The sequence below is a fragment of the Lynx canadensis genome, chromosome D2, assembly GCF_007474595.2.
Source record: "Lynx canadensis isolate LIC74 chromosome D2, mLynCan4.pri.v2, whole genome shotgun sequence".
NCBI classification, from domain to species: Eukaryota; Metazoa; Chordata; class Mammalia; order Carnivora; family Felidae; genus Lynx; species Lynx canadensis.
In genome coordinates this window covers 71,964,690-71,982,011 of record NC_044313.2, presented here as the reverse complement: position 1 = coordinate 71,982,011, position 17,322 = coordinate 71,964,690, and the positions used below count along the sequence as shown (strand labels likewise).

Sequence of the window (17,322 nt, the reverse complement as noted above, 5' to 3'; positions counted from 1 at the left end):
GACATGCATGGCCTCTGTCACAATTACTCACATCTGTTGATTTAGCAAGAAATCAATCATACAATAGACACAAATGTGTTCCAATACAACTTGCTTATGGAAATGGCAATTTAAATTTCATGTAATGTTCACGTACCCATGAAATATTGTTCTTCTTATTCAAGTATCTAAAAGTGCGTGAGCCACTCTTAGCTTGTGGGCTGCACAGAACAGGTGTGGTAGGGTAGATCTGGCCCACAGTGTGCAGTCTGCTGAGCCCAGGACAAACCACACGGGTCTTTCTCAGTTCCTGGCAGGAACCAAGCCTTCTTTGCATGTGCTCTCTTCCTTCTCCCTCTGTATTCAGTCAAGTCTTATTTCAAGTCTCGATTTAAAATTTTTGCCGGGGCGCCTGCGTGGCTCAGTCGGTTAAGCGTCTGACTTCAGCTCAGGTCATGATCTCGTGGTTGGTGAGTTCGAGCCCTGTGTCGGGCTCTGTGCTGACAGCTCAGAGCCTGGAGCCTGCTTCAGATTCTGCGTCTCCCTCTCTCTCTGCGCCTCCCCCACTCACGAAAGTGGAGAAGGAGAGCTGTCAGACACGCTCTGTCTCTCTTTCTCAAAAATAAACATTAGGGGCGCCTGGGTGGCGCAGTCGGTTAAGCGTCCGACTTCAGCCAGGTCACGATCTCGCGGTCCGTGAGTTCGAGCCCCGCGTCGGGCTCTGGGCTGACGGCTCGGAGCCCGGAGCCTGTTTCCGATTCTGTGTCTCCCTCTCTCTCTGCCCCTCCCCGTTCATGCTCTGTCTCTCAGAAAATAAACAAACATTAAAAATTAAAAAAAATAGGGGCGCCTGGGTGGCGCAGTCGGTTAAGCGTCCGACTTCAGCCAGGTCACGATCTCGCGGTCCGAGAGTTCGAGCCCCGCGTCGGGCTCTGGGCTGACGGCTCGGAGCCTGGAGCCTGTTTCCGATTCTGTGTCTCCCTCTCTCTCTGCCCCTCCCCCGTTCATGCTCTGTTTCTCTCTGTCCCAAAAATAAATAAACGTTGAAAAAAAAAAAAAAGTTTAAAAAAAAAATAAACATTAAAAAAAATAAAAATTTTTGTGAATCCTTTTATTTTATTTTCATTTTTTTTTAGAGAGAGAGAGAGAGAGAGAGAACACCTGGAGCAGAAGAGGGCCAGAGAGAGAGGAAGAGAGAGAACCTCAAGCAGGCTCCATACGAGGGGCCTGATCTCACAACCCTGAGATCGTGACCTGAGGCGAAGTCAAGAGCTGGACACTTAACCAACTAACCCACCCAGGTGCCCCCAAATCTCAACTTAAATGTTGCTTCTTTAGGACAACTCTCTTGATCTTCGTAAAGCAGGTGACATCTTTCCACTACTCACTGTCATATGACTTTTCCCTCATAGCAGTTAATAATTTTATCAAGTAAATAAGTATTTAATTATTAGCTTAAGGTTCGCTCCCCTCCCAATACAGTGTCAGCTCTACGCTGGCAGGGGCCATATAGACTCCATCACAGTACGACCCCAGCGCAGGCTGGCGAAATGCCTCGCCCATGAAAGATACTCAGTAAATCTCTGCTGAATCAATATTTTATCTGTTTACGTTTATAAGTAATGTAAGGGCAGAGATCATGTTTATTTTTTCGCAATCCCTATTACTTGATCACGGTAAATCCTCAAGTATTTGTTGAAGGCGAAAATGGTGTAAGGTTTTACCACAGAATCCGACTGGTGCTCACTTACAGTCAATTGCTGAAAAATACACAGCTGGGTGTAGGGTGGTTTTGAAGACAAAACAAGTGGAAACGAAGTAGCAGATGGGAGGCTTCCTCCATCTACCAAGTTCTGACCGGGCAGAGAGCAGTCTGAATAGAGCAGTCTGAATAAAGATCGGATGTGAGAGAACAGTTCAGCAGGTGATTGGACTGATTGGCGGGTGGGGGAAGGTTAAGAGAAACAGACTTACCCGTAGGTATGAAAGAGTTTATTTTAGATTGAAGTGCTTTATAAAGGTTCAGCTAGCCCCATGATACGTCAGAACACTGGAAGCAAATTCCCCATGAGTTTTGCAGAAGGAGGAGCCACCAGCCCAGAGCAGAACAGAAGGCGGCTGTGTTCCTGTAAGCCCTCAGAACTAGAACCCAGAACCAGACCACAGCATGGGAACGATAAACCACGTGGAACAAGGGATGGCCAGGTGACCAGCAGAGAACATCTGTAAGGCCAAGGAGGAGTAGCACAAGTACCAAACTGGATTTTAACAATACCTAAGATTCAGAGTGCTTCTGATCTCCTGGAAAAGTCTAAATAATTTCTCTCTCACAAAAAAAGAAGTCTAAGTTAAAAAAATTTTTTTTTAATGTTTATTCATTTTTGAAAGAGAGAGAGAGAGAGAGAGAGAGAGAGAGAGAGAGAAAGCAAGCGGGGAGGGGCAGAGAGAGAGGGAGACACAGAAGGCAAAGCAGGCTCCAGGCTCTGAGCTGTCAGCACAGCGCCTGACGCAGGGCTCGAACCCACGAACCAGGAGATCATGACCTGAGCCAAAGCCAGACACTTAACTGACTGAGCCACCCAGGCACCCCTGGACTCTTTATGTCTTAAACATAAAGAAAATATTCTTTTTGTTTGTTTGTTTGAGAGAGAGGAGTGGAGAGAGGAGAGAGAATGAGAGAGAGAGAGAGAGACCGCACGCATGGGGGAGGGGCAGAGGGTGGGAGAGAACCCAAGCAGGCTCCACATTCAGCATGGAGCCCCACTCTGGGCTCGATCTCACTACGGTGAGATCACGACCTGAGCCAAAATCAAAAGTCGGACATTCAACTGACTCAGCTACTCAGGGGCCCCCCAAATATTATTATAAATACCCTTGTCCCTGTGAGTTGGGGAAAGGTTGACTTTGTCCCAGTTCTACATTTAGGAAAACTGGCTGATGTTCAGTTTTTCATCCTACTTGAAAGAATAATTGTCTCATGGCAGGTTCTCATGAGGTCCCCAGACTTTTAGGTAAAACTATACTTGTGTTTTTATTGGCAATATTGATGTTTCATGACAGTATCCGTGGGAATAATCATTTGACCCTGCAAATAGTAGCATTTGCGCGCGCACACACACACACACACACACACACACACTCTCACATGTGCACACGTGAAGGAAGATGACTGTGGCCGGCTTTTGGCATTTCCGAAGTGGTTAAAATTAGGATCCCACTGCTTTTGAAAGATACCAAATTTGAAGGCTTCAAACCTTCTTTGCCTTATTTTATAGGTTCTAAACATACAACTTTGGCCTGAGATAAACATAAGGCAGAGCACGTGGTACAAAGTGGTCACCATAGAAATACATCTACCGTGATCACTCTAAGATTCCAACAAGTTCCAAGGATTCACAAAGTACAATTTATACTTTATGTAGATGATATCGTCTACACTTTTGTAGATTATATCGTCTCATTTTATAAGCATCCACCCTTGTTTGGGGAGTGCCCATAAAGGACTGCCAGTGGAAGGATTACGTTGGAGTTTTCTAGTGGTTAAGTCATCACAGCTATAAATAGTCATAAGATTAAAAGTTATCCTCAGTGATTCTGAAGGACAAAATTATGATGAGCTAATTTTTCACATTTAATAACAAGTTTTTGGAAGACGGAGAGGCACAAATATTAAAGGTCAGTTTGTAGGAGTCTCCAATATGCTTCTGAGAAAATTTTTAAGCTAGTTACACATAGGGAAAATTTCCTGCAAAAGGGGTTCAAGCAATTTGTACGCTGAAAAGAAACTACCACCGCCATTCGAGCTGCTGTCTAGCAGATGTTTCTTCCTTAATAGTGTACCGCTAAACAGTACTAACATTTGGTAACTCAAAGAATTTTCTAGAAGACAATAAGTTCCTTGGAGGTGCAAATAATTGCTTTCTCTTCTATACTAAGCAAAATTCCTGGAGGAAATAAGTAACTATCGTTACAGTTATCATTTTTCTGTTTGGATCTTTGGATATGTATCCTACTTTGGGACACTATGCAAGTAAATTGTGTGTGTGTGTGTGTGTATGTGTACGTGTGTGTATGTGTATATATGTACCTGTGTATATGTGTGTGTGGGGGGGGGGTGGTGTGTGAAAAGTTGGGGAAATCTAAAGGGAATCAGAGTTTCCAGAGCAGTAACAATCTGACAACAATGTAGCAACACCTTGTGGCCAGAAGAGGTAAACCCCATGCTAAATTAAAGAAACAATTTCATTCTTTGAAAATGGATTAGGACTATAGCAGATTTTGGGGGTATGTTTTAATGGGAAATCTTTTATTGAATGCCATAAGGCAAATAAATGTAGAACAAATTCTCAGAAAGAGAGAATGTAATCCAGGAACAATATAAATCTAGCAAAAATAGTCAAACATACTTGGTCTGCTACAAGTGAAGACAAGATATTGCGGAAACACGATTTGAGATGAAAAGCAGGAATGAAAGTGACCTCAGGAATCCTGAGACGTTTGCTTTAATCACCTTACCACTGAAGAGTAAAGAATCACGGGAATGATTTAATTTTTTTCTTCCAAGTTTATTTTCCATCAGTTTCTCATTAGCCATGCCCCTCCCAAGTCTCCCAGGGAATCGATGAATATTAATTAGCATAACCTAGTCGCAACACAGATAGAAGGCTGATAGAGCCAAGACCTGGAGAAATTCTGAATTTTTCTATCATCTACACTTGAAAGCAGAAGCCTCATCATAAATAAAACAGTTTCTTTTAAATTATGTGGGACCCACAAGACAGCACAGTCAGTGGTCCCCCAAGTTACACTTTGGCTAAAAAGCAAACATCCGAAGAGATCCTGAAAAAAGATCTTTTTTTCCTCCAGAGAGGTCAAAGGTACACTACATCAAACCAAATAATCAATAACGTATACTGTGTACTCACCATGGCCACACATCAGCGATTTTCTGACTAACTGAGGGCATTGGCAATAATCCAAAAAGTCACATTATGTTGGGAGGTTTCCAGTAGTTTGTGATAAGTAATTTTATGAGACAATGTATGCATAGTTTATATAAAAGAAAAGTGTTGTTGGGGTACCCGGTGGCGCAGTCGGTAAAGCGTCCGGCTTCAGCTCAGGTCACGATCTCGCGGCCCGTGAGTTCGAGCCCCGCGTCGGGCTCCGTGCCGACAGCTCAGAGCCTGGAGCCCGCTTCGGATTCTGTGTGTGTGTGTCTCTCTCTCTCTCTCTCTCTGCCCCTCCCCCGTTCATGCTCTGTCTCTCAGAAAATAAACAAACATTAAAAATTAAAAAAAATAGGGGCGCCTGGGTGGCGCAGTCGGTTAAGCGTCCGACTTCAGCCAGGTCGCGATCTCGCGGTCCGTGGGTTCGAGCCCCGCGTCGGGCTCTGGGCTGACGGCTCGGAGCCTGGAGCCTGCTTCCGATTCTGTGTCTCCCTCTCTCTCTGCCCCTCCCCCGTTCATGCTCTGTCTCTCTCTGTCCCAAAAATAAATAAAAACGTTGAAAAAAAAATTAAAAAAAAAAAAAAAAAGGAAATGAGGGGCGCCTGGGTGGCGCAGTCGGTTAAGCGTCCGACTTCGGCCAGGTCACGATCTCGCGGCCCGTGAGTTCGAGCCCCGCGTCGGGCTCCGTGCCGACAGCTCAGAGCCTGGAGCTGCTTCGGATTGTGTCTCCCTCTCTCTCTGCCCCTCCCCCGTTCATGCTCTGTCTCTCAGAAAATAAACAAACATTAAAAATTAAAAAAAATAGGGGCGCCTGGGTGGCGCAGTCGGTTAAGCGTCCGACTTCAGCCAGGTCGCGATCTCGCGGTCCGTGGGTTCGAGCCCCGCGTCGGGCTCTGGGCTGACGGCTCGGAGCCTGGAGCCTGCTTCCGATTCTGTGTCTCCCTCTCTCTCTGCCCCTCCCCCGTTCATGCTCTGTCTCTCTCTGTCCCAAAAATAAATAAAAACGTTGAAAAAAAAATTAAAAAAAAAAAAAAAAGGAAATGAGGGGCGCCTGGGTGGCGCAGTCGGTTAAGCGTCCGACTTCGGCCAGGTCACGATCTCGCGGCCCGTGAGTTCGAGCCCCGCGTCGGGCTCCGTGCCGACAGCTCAGAGCCTGGAGCTGCTTCGGACTGTGTCTCCCTCTCTCTCTGCCCCTCCCCCGTTCATGCTCTGTCTCTCCCTGTCTCAAAAATAAATAAACGTTGAAAAAAAAAAAAAAAAAAATCTCATCCTGCCGTCTCTTCCCGGGCTGGAGGCAACAAGGCAGCCCATCACACAGATGACATTCAAAACTCTTGCGACACACGCAGACGAGCGCATACCTGAAGGTAAGCTGATGCGATGTCCGTCTTTGAGCTTTAACCGGCTCCGCCTGAACTTTCCCTTCCTCTTCTTGACGTTGGGCTTCTCCTGGTTTAACTGGAAGATCAAAATGTTGAGCTCCCGCTCCAGCACGTCGATCTCCCGCTCGGCCAGCTGCTGCTCCCGCCGCTTGAGCAGCGCCTCCTGGGACTTCTGCTGGAGGGCGGCCCGGGTCAGCTCCTCCTCGCGGGACCGCAGCTCCTGGGGCACAGAGCACGCGTGTAAGCAAGAAGCGGGGGTGGCTCCTCTCCAGCTCAGCCCCCCCCCCCGCCGCCCCGGTCCTCCCGGGGCAGCAGCCTTGGCGATCAGGACAGCGGGAGCTAAGACCTCCCCGGCCCAGCACCGACTCAGACTACAAGCAATGCGCCTGCGCTCTGCGCCCTGAGTCTCATGGTCCCCAAAAGGCGTCACCAATTTTTCGAACCCGATTTCAACACTTCTCCCTCCTCATCGCCGGCCCTCGCGATCACCTGACACGGAAAGTGTTCAGTAACACAGAGCAACAGAGGACGGAGGTGATCAACCCATTTCCCAAATAAAGCCAAACGGTAAGACTTGACTGATTAAAGGAGAAATCATTCTGCTCATGAAAGACCACAGTTCAGATTTCTCTACCTGGGAAGAACTTCGTTGGGTTATTTAAGGATGTGCTTAGGGGTTAAAACATCGCGGTGGAGAGATTCCAGGAACAACAAAGCTAATGGGTCAGAAGGCAGCGGAAGGCCCGAGAGAAATGAAAATGAGCTTCCCTAAAATTGTAAGCCCCTGGAAAATGAATTTTTCAGGACCCCATGGATGAATGAGAAGTATCACTTCTGACACAGATCGCATGAATTAGCTCATGAAGGCCGCTCTGTCACAATTAAAGTCTAACTTCCAAAACTTGGCTTTGGTTTCAGAATTATTTAGCTTCATAGAAAGCCCATGGATTAAAGAATACGGTTAATCCTTGAAGAACACTGAGTTGGGAGCATTGACCCTCCCCACCCCCACCTTGCCATGGAAAATCCATATATAACTTTTGAGCCTCCAAAACATAACCACTAATAATAGCCTACTGTTGCTGAGAAGTCTTGCCAACCACACAGTCAATTAACACGTATTTTGTATGTTACATGTATTACAGAGTGTATTCTTACAATAAACGAAGCTATAGAAAAGAAAACGTTTAATAATAATGGAGAGAAGATATATTTACAGTCCTGTACTGTGTTTATTGAAAAAAGCCACATATAAGTGGACCCACATAGTTTAAACCTGTGTTGTTCAAAGACTGACTGTTCCTATTAGGAAAAAAGTACTCAATAGTAAAACCAAGAACTCTACCAAGTTTTAAAATCACACTTCCACTCTTATTTCATTTCTTTTTTTTTTTTTTTTTTTTTATTTTTAATTTTTTTTTTTTTTTTCAACGTTTATTTATTTTTGGGACAGAGAGAGACAGAGCATGAACGGGGGAGGGGCAGAGAGAGAGGGAGACACAGAATCGGAAACAGGCTCCAGGCTCTGAGCCATCAGCCCAGAGCCCGACGCGGGGCTCGAACTCACGGACCGCGAGATCGTGACCTGGCTGAAGTCGGACGCTTAACCGACTGCGCCACCCAGGCGCCCCGACTCTTATTTCATTTCTATAAAATGGTATGTGTGTCCTTTTTTTTTTTTTTTTAATGTTTACTTATTTTTGAGAGACAGAGCGTGAGCGGGAGAGGAGCAGAGAGAGAGGGAGACACAGAATCGGAAGCAGGCTCCAGGCTCTGAGCTGTCAGCACAGAGCCCGACGCGGGGCTCGAACTCACGAGCGATGAGATCACGACCGGAGCCGAAGTCGGATGCCTACCCATCGAGCCACCCAGGCGCCCCTAAAATGTTCTCTTCTTTACCAGAGACATAAATGTTCCTTTTAGTGCTGAACTTCTTTGTCTTCTTGATTGCCCTGCTACTCAATCAAGCAGTCATACTGAAATCAAGGCACTTGCAAACTTTTATTTACACTGCTCCAGAAAATTTAATCTTAGACTGTCCTAACACCAGAAGCTTTGTTAGAAACTATAGATGCCATCTCAGATGTAGCTTTGAGCTAGGAGCTGTGAGAGCTCCGAGGACTGGGCAAACATATCACACTTTATATAAGCAGCCACACTTGATACAGCCCATGTCAAGAATACTGATACAGAGAAAAACAAAACAAAACAAAAAAAACAAAACACTCTAAAATAGAGGTTCATGGAAGAAACCAGAGCTGAGGCATGGGATTAAAATGTCAACTCAAGTCTGCTAATCCCTTGGACTTTTTATAGAAGGGCTCAATGAATACATGGAGGCTGTCAGTACAATTATCACAGAGGAAAAACAGAAGACCCTCATTCCGTAAATAAATATAATAATATCAAGAAGAGACTGAGGAGTTCTAAAAAAAACCAAAAAAAAATTATTTATTCAGATCAAACGAATTCTGAATTTATTGTTAATTTACAAAGTGGGCTGAAATTCACCTTTGAAACATTCTTAAAATTTGCTTTTTCTAAACAAAGCTCACAAAATTGCAAAAGATTTACTTAACACCGCTTGATATTCAAGTCACTTCTGCTAATATGTACCAGCTGATTCTTACTTATAAGCAGATCAGTATTTCTTCGTTACATTACGCCGGTCGTAAATTACTATATACTACATGAAAGGAAAAGAAAATGAATAAAATGCTACATACTAGAAAAAATTCTGAAATCTGTTATATAACTGATGGCTTTTTTCCAACCAGTTTATCCAAACTGGAGATCTTACCGTCGTGTATTTGGGGACAGAAGATACTTTCCAGTCAACTTTCAATGTCTAACTCATTACTGTCTGCCCTTTTGTTAAGATCTTACTTTTCAGTGGTGTTGATATCAATCCAATTAGCTATTATGGAATGAAATGGCATAAGGTACAGATAAGGCCAGCAAATTCAATTAGGCTTTTTGTGTGTTACTACTACAATAATTGAAGAAGAAACCATTTTTAATTCCGGGTCCCGGGCGAAAACGTGGATCCCCTGGCCATGACTTTATAAATTAAAAACAAACAAACACTTGCCCGAGACTTAAGAGAAAAAAAATAAGATCAAAGAGAAAACAGCCAAAGTACTCTTCTTTCTGAATGCATTTTAAAACATTCAAAAGTAAAAGAAAAAAAAAAAGGCTGGAGTATTAGAACCCCTTCGAATACTTTGAAATTATGAAGCATACACAAAAATTCTTTCGGTTGCTGAGATTTCTAAGCAGTAATATCTGTTTAGTTGCTTGGCACAGGCCAGTCTAGTAATGGCAAATCCAGATTCCTGGCAGATGTTAATCATTAATGGCGGTATGTCTTCCAATAGTGGTTCAAAAACAGGTGCATGGACCCAGTGCACAAAGACAGACACACAAAGATAAGAAGCCAGGAATTTAGGGAGGAACCGATATCCGTGGAGGCTACAGTTTACTGAGTAACACAGAGCACAGCCAAGTTACTGACCATTAATTCCAAGTCTGACGCCTCCTACCTTAAGCAATCAGTGAACGAGAAAGGGAGATAGTGCACGTACACCCTGCTCTCGACTCTGTCGAGAAAGACGCAAGTAGAAGAAACCTTTGAGCAAAATCCAAGAACAAAAAACCCCCAAAAAGCATTATAGATTCTCTTCAATTTTGAGTCAAAGGCTCATACGATACCATAAATGTGGTATTTCAAGGAGCACTGCACAAATATCACATAAACAGAGAAAGTAAGGACGCCATGAGAGGACAGCTCAAAAATGATTCCAAAGAATAATAAAGAAACTACTGTAAACCCCCACATGGAGAAAGGGAAGACACGCATTCTTGAAGGATGCTTTTTGACTTTTATACAATGTAAAGTAAGAATTCATTCACTGGATATCCTTCTATCTGGCAGTGTCATGAATAATTATCAATAATTTAAAATAAGTAAATTAGATAAAAATCATCGTTATTAATAACATCACCTCTAAATTTTAAATCCTGTGACTTATTTTTCCTCTAAGTTCACTCCCATTCCCCAAAATCTTTTTTTTTTTTTTAATTTTTGCTATTAAACATCTAAGAATTCCTGAAAACAATTTGGGGAAGTGTGAAAACAAAACAAAACAAATCAGTATTTTTCTCTACCATGTTAAGTCAACGAAATGTATTAAAGTTTCCAAGAAACTATTAATAATATCGCGGAAAGTAATCCTTCGATGAAACACAAGATTTAAAAGCTAATCTGGCCGGTCATTTTCAAGCATTTTCCTGCTCAGAGGAGCCCAGTTTCCCGAACGACTGGGCCAGGGATTGGCAGCGGCTGTTAGAAGCTGCTCTGGTTCCAATCAAAGCCACCGCTTTCTTTGGCACTTGCCAAGTAATGGGCACTGCTCTGAGCCCTGTGCACACACCACCGGGTTAAGCCCCACACCACCCCAGGGAGCCGGCAGCGTGACTGTGACCTTTAATGGGGAGGGGGCGAGCAGGGAGGGAAGAGCCCCGGGTCCAGCCAGCTGTCTGGCTCCAGTCGTAACCGCTTCGCTAGACTGCTATGGATTTTGGCACTCTGCTAAAAACTTATATTAAAAAAAGGGAGGGGGAAGGAGTCTATCGTTGTTTTTAGAATCCCGTTTCGATATCCCCTTTCGTCTGTGTGGCTCCCTCGAGGGAAGGAAGCTGAATGCAGTCTACTGAGCCACCGTCTGCTCTAAGCGCCAGAAAGTTGTTGATTCCCAGACCACATTTTTTTATATTAAATATAATTTATTGTCAAATTGGTTTCCTTGTAAAACCCAGTGCTTATCCCAACAGGTGCCCTCTTCAGTGCCCATCACCCACTTTCTCCTCTCCCCCACCCCCCATCAACCCTCAGTTTGTTCTCAGTATCTAAGAGTCTCTTATGGTTTGCCTCTCTCCCTCTCTGTAATTTTTCCCCTTCCCCTCCCCCATGGTCTTCTGTTAAGTTTCTCAAGATCCACATATGAGTGAAAACATATAGTATCTGTCTTTCTCTGCCTGACTTATTTCACTTAGCATAATACCCTCCAGTTCCATCCACATTGCTGCAAATGGCCAGATTCCATTCTTTCAAATTTTCAATTTTCTCATTGCCAAGTAGTATTCCATTGTATATAGAAACCACATCTTCTTTATCCATTCATCAGTTGATGGACATTTAGGCTCTTTCCATAATTTGTCTATTATTGAAGGTACTGCTATAAACATTGGGGTACAAGTAAGTGCCCCTATACATTAGCATTCCTGTATCCCTTGGGTAAATTCCTAGTAGTGCTATTGCTGGGTCATAGGGTAGATGTATTTTTAATTTTTTGAGGAACCTCCACACTGTTTTCCAGAGCGGCTGCACCAGTTTGCATTCCCACCAACAGCGCAAGAGGGTTCCTGTTTCTCCAGACCACATTTTATTATTAAAAAAAATTCTTTTTAACATTTATTTATTATTGAGAGAGAGAGAAACACACACACAGAGCATGAGCAGGGGAGGGGCAGACAGAAGGGGAGATACAGAATCCAAAGCAGACTCCAGGGTCTGAGCTGTCAGCACAGAGCCTGATGCAGGGCTTGAACTCACAAACTGCGAGATCATGACCTGAGCCGAAGTTGGTCACTCAACCAACTGAGCCACCCAGGCGCCCCACCAGACCACATTTTAATCCCTGGAGCTTTGACCCAAGAGGCCCTACTTCCAAACTCTGCAACATGAACCCTCTGAGTTCTTCCAGTATTCCAGGGTAGCCCCTGCAATTACCATTCCCTTCTGTGCCCCTTCTGTTCTTTGTCCAGACTTGATTTCCAGGTCCTCCTTCTGCCTTCCAGGCCATCTTCCTTGGGAGGCTCTTTAAAACCTGATGCCAACAGTCAAACCCACTGTCTAAGGCTGCATCTGCCGGTTTTGTATTTTCCAACTTACAAAATACTGAAAAATCTAAGAAGGGGCTGAATTACCTATGTCTACTACTTGAAAAAAAAAAATGACTTCAGGAAAAAATAAGTGACTTCAGCAGTTTACATATTTCTCTCTAACCTTTATTTTAATCACTTAAAATTAGGAAATATTTAAAATATACTACAATCAGAGAGAACAGCAAATACCCATACACTCACTGTCAACATTTGACAGATGCTAAGGTTTTACCTCATCCGTTTCAGATCTGCTAAAGTCTCATGTGCAGCACGCTCTAAATTCTCTCCTCTCCCTCTTCTTGTCTGCGGTTCCTTGGTTGCCCCGTAACCCTCCCTCATCCAGACCTTCAGACTTTTGGTACATCTGAATGGCACTGGTTTATGTGTTTTACCAATTTCCATAAATGGTACCTAGCGTAACTATCCTTCTGCAACTCACTTTTTCCACTCAATTTTACATTTGAGATTTATCCTTGTTGCAACATGTAGCTAGAATTCATTCATTTTGACTGGTTTGAAGATTTCCAGTCCGAATCAATACTGAATATACTGAATCAATACACAGTAGTTTGGGCATCTGTTCCCTGTTCATGGATACTGAGGCCAATCCCAGGTTTTCACTATCACAAACCACGCTTCAGTGAACAACCAAAACTTCCCCGGGCACACATGTGGGCGTCCCTCAAGAATATGTAAGTAGAAGTTAAACAGCTGAGTTGTAAACCTCTTCGACGGCATAAGATTCAGAACAGATTTCCAATACATACATCTAAGTTCCCTGTTTCCCTTGAGTAATAATGGTGGTAATGACAATCGCTAGTATCACTCACCTACTAGAATACATTGCAGGTTAGAATACATTCAGGATATTAAGAAACTTTGCGTAGGTTAATATAACGTATTTATTTACTATCTACCATGTGCTGAGTACTCTGTTCAATGCCGTGGATGAAAATGACCAAGAATAAGATAGTGTAGCTGACTAATATATTATCTAGCAGAAATGGCAAACCAAGAAGTCAGACTCAGCGCCAGCTGAGTGTGGGATGCTGTGACACACAGCTTATCTGGTGCATCTGGGTGAGGGGAGGGAGCTACAAAGGACTCACAGCCAAGGAGCCAGCAACTGTGAGGTGGGGCGAGAAGCTAAGGAGGGGACAGTATTCTGGACCCACAAGAGCATGTATCTGGAGACCGAAGGTCAAGAGTGTGGTGGCATCAGAGGAACTGAATGGAATTCAGGACGGTTGGGACACAGTGAGGCTACATATGGAAGGACAAAGGAAATTAATAAGGCAAAGAAATTGGCCGCTGAAGAAGGATGCTCAGATTTGCATTGTAAAAGGGCCACTGGAGGTGAGGGGACCAACTGGGGGAGCAAGACTGGACGAAGGGCAACCAGGTGGGATGCTGTTGCAGTGACGCAGGTGGTAAAGCAAGGACAACAGGGATTAGGGGAGGGATTCCCACTGATGGTCTCTGTCACACAGGAGACCACCAGAAACATCTTCAAAGCCCTTGGAGGCCGGGTACCAATGAGAACAGTAATCTGTCCGTCACAGAAAGAAGAAAGCAGAATGAAAGAAGATCGGGTGGGGGTGAGGGGTGGGTTCTGACTTCGGTGTTTGGCTGGAAAATGGTGCCAAGATCCACGTCTAGCCCCTTTTAAAAACTTGTCCGCAAGATCCCAGACCCCTAGCCTGCCGTTCTAAGAAAAGAGACTGTCGTAATTATCTTTGTATCCCAGGACTCTAATACTGCTCCCAGCACACAGTACATAGTCAGTACATGTTTGCTGGGAAAACACAAAACAGAACATAACCTTGAAACTCACAACAGTTTCCCCATGGACACGGTTTTAAGTTGTATGTACTTTTTAGAAAACAATTTGCACGTTGGGGAGACCCTGTGACATGCCTGGGAGTGATTCCCAATTCAGTAAGACAACAGTAGACCTAAGCTTCTCAAAGACAGAATCTGGGCATGCGATGTCTTGGTGTCACGCACAGTATTATAAAAACCAGGTCAAGAAATGTTTATGCATGGGGCGCCTGGGTGGCTCAGTCGGTCAAGCGTCCGACTTCAGCTCAGGTCACGATCTCGCGGTCTGTGAGTTCGAGCCCCGCGTCGGGCTCTGCACTGACAGCTCAGAGCCTGGAGCCTGTTTCAGATTCTGTGTTTCCCTCTCTCTCTGCCCCTCCCCCGTTCATGCTCTGTCTCTCTCTGTCTCAAAAATAAATAAACGTTAAAAAAAAAAAAAAAAAAGAAATGTTTATGCACATATATTCAAACCACAGCTTGTTATTCCCTCTTTGCACTTGGGTTGACCATAGGCCTTTAGTATTACAGTCAATATAAAAGTCTAGACATGTAATACAGAGCCTCTCTGCCTAAGTCCAAGTTACTCTAGCATGAGGGAATGATTCTCAGCCATGTTTTAATGTTGTAAATTTGAATCAGCAAGTGGGCTCTTTATTTAGCAAAGCATTACTGCCCTCTTAAAAAAGAATTCTACTATTTTAGAATCACAAATGTATGAGGTATAAAAATTCCTTCCTGGACAACTGCATGGCTTTGTAAAGGTTATCAAAAACCTGCGATGTTGTACTTTAGCCCAGACATTTCTTGCACATACAAACAGAACTTAACCTCTCGGATAATTATACACTTTGGACGGGCAGAATAAGGCTTGATTCATCAAAATGCTCAAGTACTACAAAAGGGTCTTCAAAAAATTAGTGCTGAACCTATAGCACAGAACCGTGCTGTAAAGTTGGGGTTCTTAGGGGCCATGAAGTCACTGTGTCACCAAAGGAGACCATGCTAATTGCATTCACTTCCCAACCAGTCTGCCTTCCAATAGGGTATACCTTTACTTCTCCTAGTTCACTGTGTATGTGGTGGCATAAATGCAGCCTCAGGTATGTTTCACTTAGATGTTTATTTAGTGCTTCTTAAAATAAACAAACCAACCAGAACTTAACTCCTCATACTAAAATGTTCAAAAATTACACTTTCCCAGTTTCTCCAGGAAAGCACTGCTTTGGAGATAAAAGGGTGTGTGTGTGTGTGTGTGTGTGTGTGTGTGTGTGTGTATGTATGGGGGGGGTGTCTAGCCTAAGAAAGGCTTTAAAACATATAGTCAATAACTTTAAAAAGACACCTTTGTGGCAAACTGTGACATTTATAGAGTACTACATGCCATCAAGGAATTACTGTTACTTTTTGAGATAATAATGGCAAGAAAGTTATTTCTAAAATTCTTACCAGTTAGAGATGCCTGTTTTAAGATTTAAGGGTAAAAGGACATGAATTGAGGATTTAATTTGTTCCATTTTTTTTAAAAAAAGATGATAATGGGACTAAGAGATGTACAAAATGACAAAATACTGACAGTTACTAAAGCTGGTTAATTTATACCAAGGACTCAGTATGCTGTTCTCTCTTCTTTTAATTTTTTTTTTTTTTTTTTTTTACTTTTGAAAATTTCCCTAACAAAAGATTGTTTCTTTTCCAAAGATACATTTTGAGGACACTTCTGTTTTGCTTCGTTTTAGCCGGAAGGTAAGAATCAATAACTATTCACGTCTGAAAATCTTTTACAATAGTGCTAACCGTGTTCTTGACTCATGTTTTCCATAATCCTCGCAAATGCGGGTATCTTCTGCAATGACTGTATCTCTCTCACCTTTTCCTTTGTTCTCAGTTCATCAAACATTTGCTGAATTTCTAGCTTCCAATCATCTTGCATGGAATGAAAAGATTCCTGAGGCAGGTCAGTCATAACTGCCTTTTCAATAGCAGTCAGTTGTTCAAGGATTAAGGGAAATGATGGACGAATGTGAGGGTCTTGTTGCCAGCACTCTAAAATAAACAAGAACCACATTAATTCCGTTTCTTAGCACAGCCCAGATTTTCAGCCCATGCTGATGGTGTCTACTGAAGATCTGAAAAATCAACTGATGACGATTTTGAAAATTTTATTTTACACAGCATCCAGGTCAGTGGCACGTATATAATATTCGCTGTTAGGTAAGGCTCTTGTGGTTTCTCTTATACGACATGAATACTGGATGTGTGCGCTCCATGCTTCACCATGAACTGTGTGTATCAGGGGCCTAAGCTGCCCGGCCGGTGATTTACAGGTACGGAGTTCTAGAACTTGGCCGAAGAAACCCGAAATCTCTAAAATGTTATAATCACGTGAGAGGTTCTAAGAAATGGCCTCGTAATGAAGGAAGGTAACTAGCTGCCTACAAAAGGAGTCAGTTAATTTTTAAAAGCTAAACATCAAATAGATAAGGTCATGGCAAAACCACGCCGGTTAAGATCGTAAAACATTTTTGATCATTAGGTGGAATTTAAAATAGCAGAATGGAGCCAACTAAATTCTGTCTTTGAACTTTAGTGCTGTACTTGGTGAAAACTTTATTACCATTCGGTTGGATTTTGTACATAAATGAGTCACTGATAAAACCGGATTGTTTTTTAAAAAGTGACTTAATCCATCAATGCTTTACCTGATGTCTCAGATTGAAGACAAGGTTTCGGATTCATAAAATGGTACAGCTGCTTAAAAGCATCTGAAAATTAGAATCACTGCTGTACCCAAAGTATCCAAAAGTACCCTTTTGGATACAAAATGCACAGATGTTCTCCTGAGCGGTTCCCCTTGCCTCCACAGACCCACAGAAACAGGGGGGGCACAGATACCTTTCATGAGCTTGGCAAACGGCTCAGGGCAGGTGGAAGGAATGGGCAAAGTGAGCTTATTGACGGCTACTCCGTAAGCCACGGCAAGCCCATCGATGCCACGGTAGGGGACTTCTCCCGTGAGCAGCTCCCACAGCAGGACTCCATAGCTGGAAAGCAAAATTGCCATGGAGTTAAATGGGTCAAAGGGTGTCTTTTTCTTCCAAACACAAGGGGTGGGATAAATGCATCTGAGCCCTCATTCAGCCCCGACTAAAAATCTTCCCTTCTGGGACGCCTGGGTGGCTCAGTCAGTAGAGCGTTGGACTCCCTTAATTTTATTTATTTATTTTTTAACAACTGATCTCGCATTTTAT

At 43.4% G+C, this 17,322-nt stretch overlaps 1 protein-coding gene across 2 annotated transcripts in view; it reads right to left on the bottom strand.

Moving 5' to 3' along the window:
• The window catches only part of MAP3K21 (mitogen-activated protein kinase kinase kinase 21), a 63,655-nt gene that overhangs the window by 22,001 nt on the left and 24,332 nt on the right, over window positions 1-17,322 (bottom strand). For both annotated transcript variants that reach the window (XM_030334896.1, XM_030334897.1), the window contains exons 3-5: window positions 16,967-17,115; window positions 15,942-16,117; window positions 6,287-6,527 (exon numbers count right to left, since the gene is read on the bottom strand). In XM_030334896.1, coding sequence (XP_030190756.1) covers window positions 6,287-6,527; window positions 15,942-16,117; window positions 16,967-17,115 — 566 coding nt within the window. The remainder of the gene's footprint in view (window positions 1-6,286; window positions 6,528-15,941; window positions 16,118-16,966; window positions 17,116-17,322) is intronic.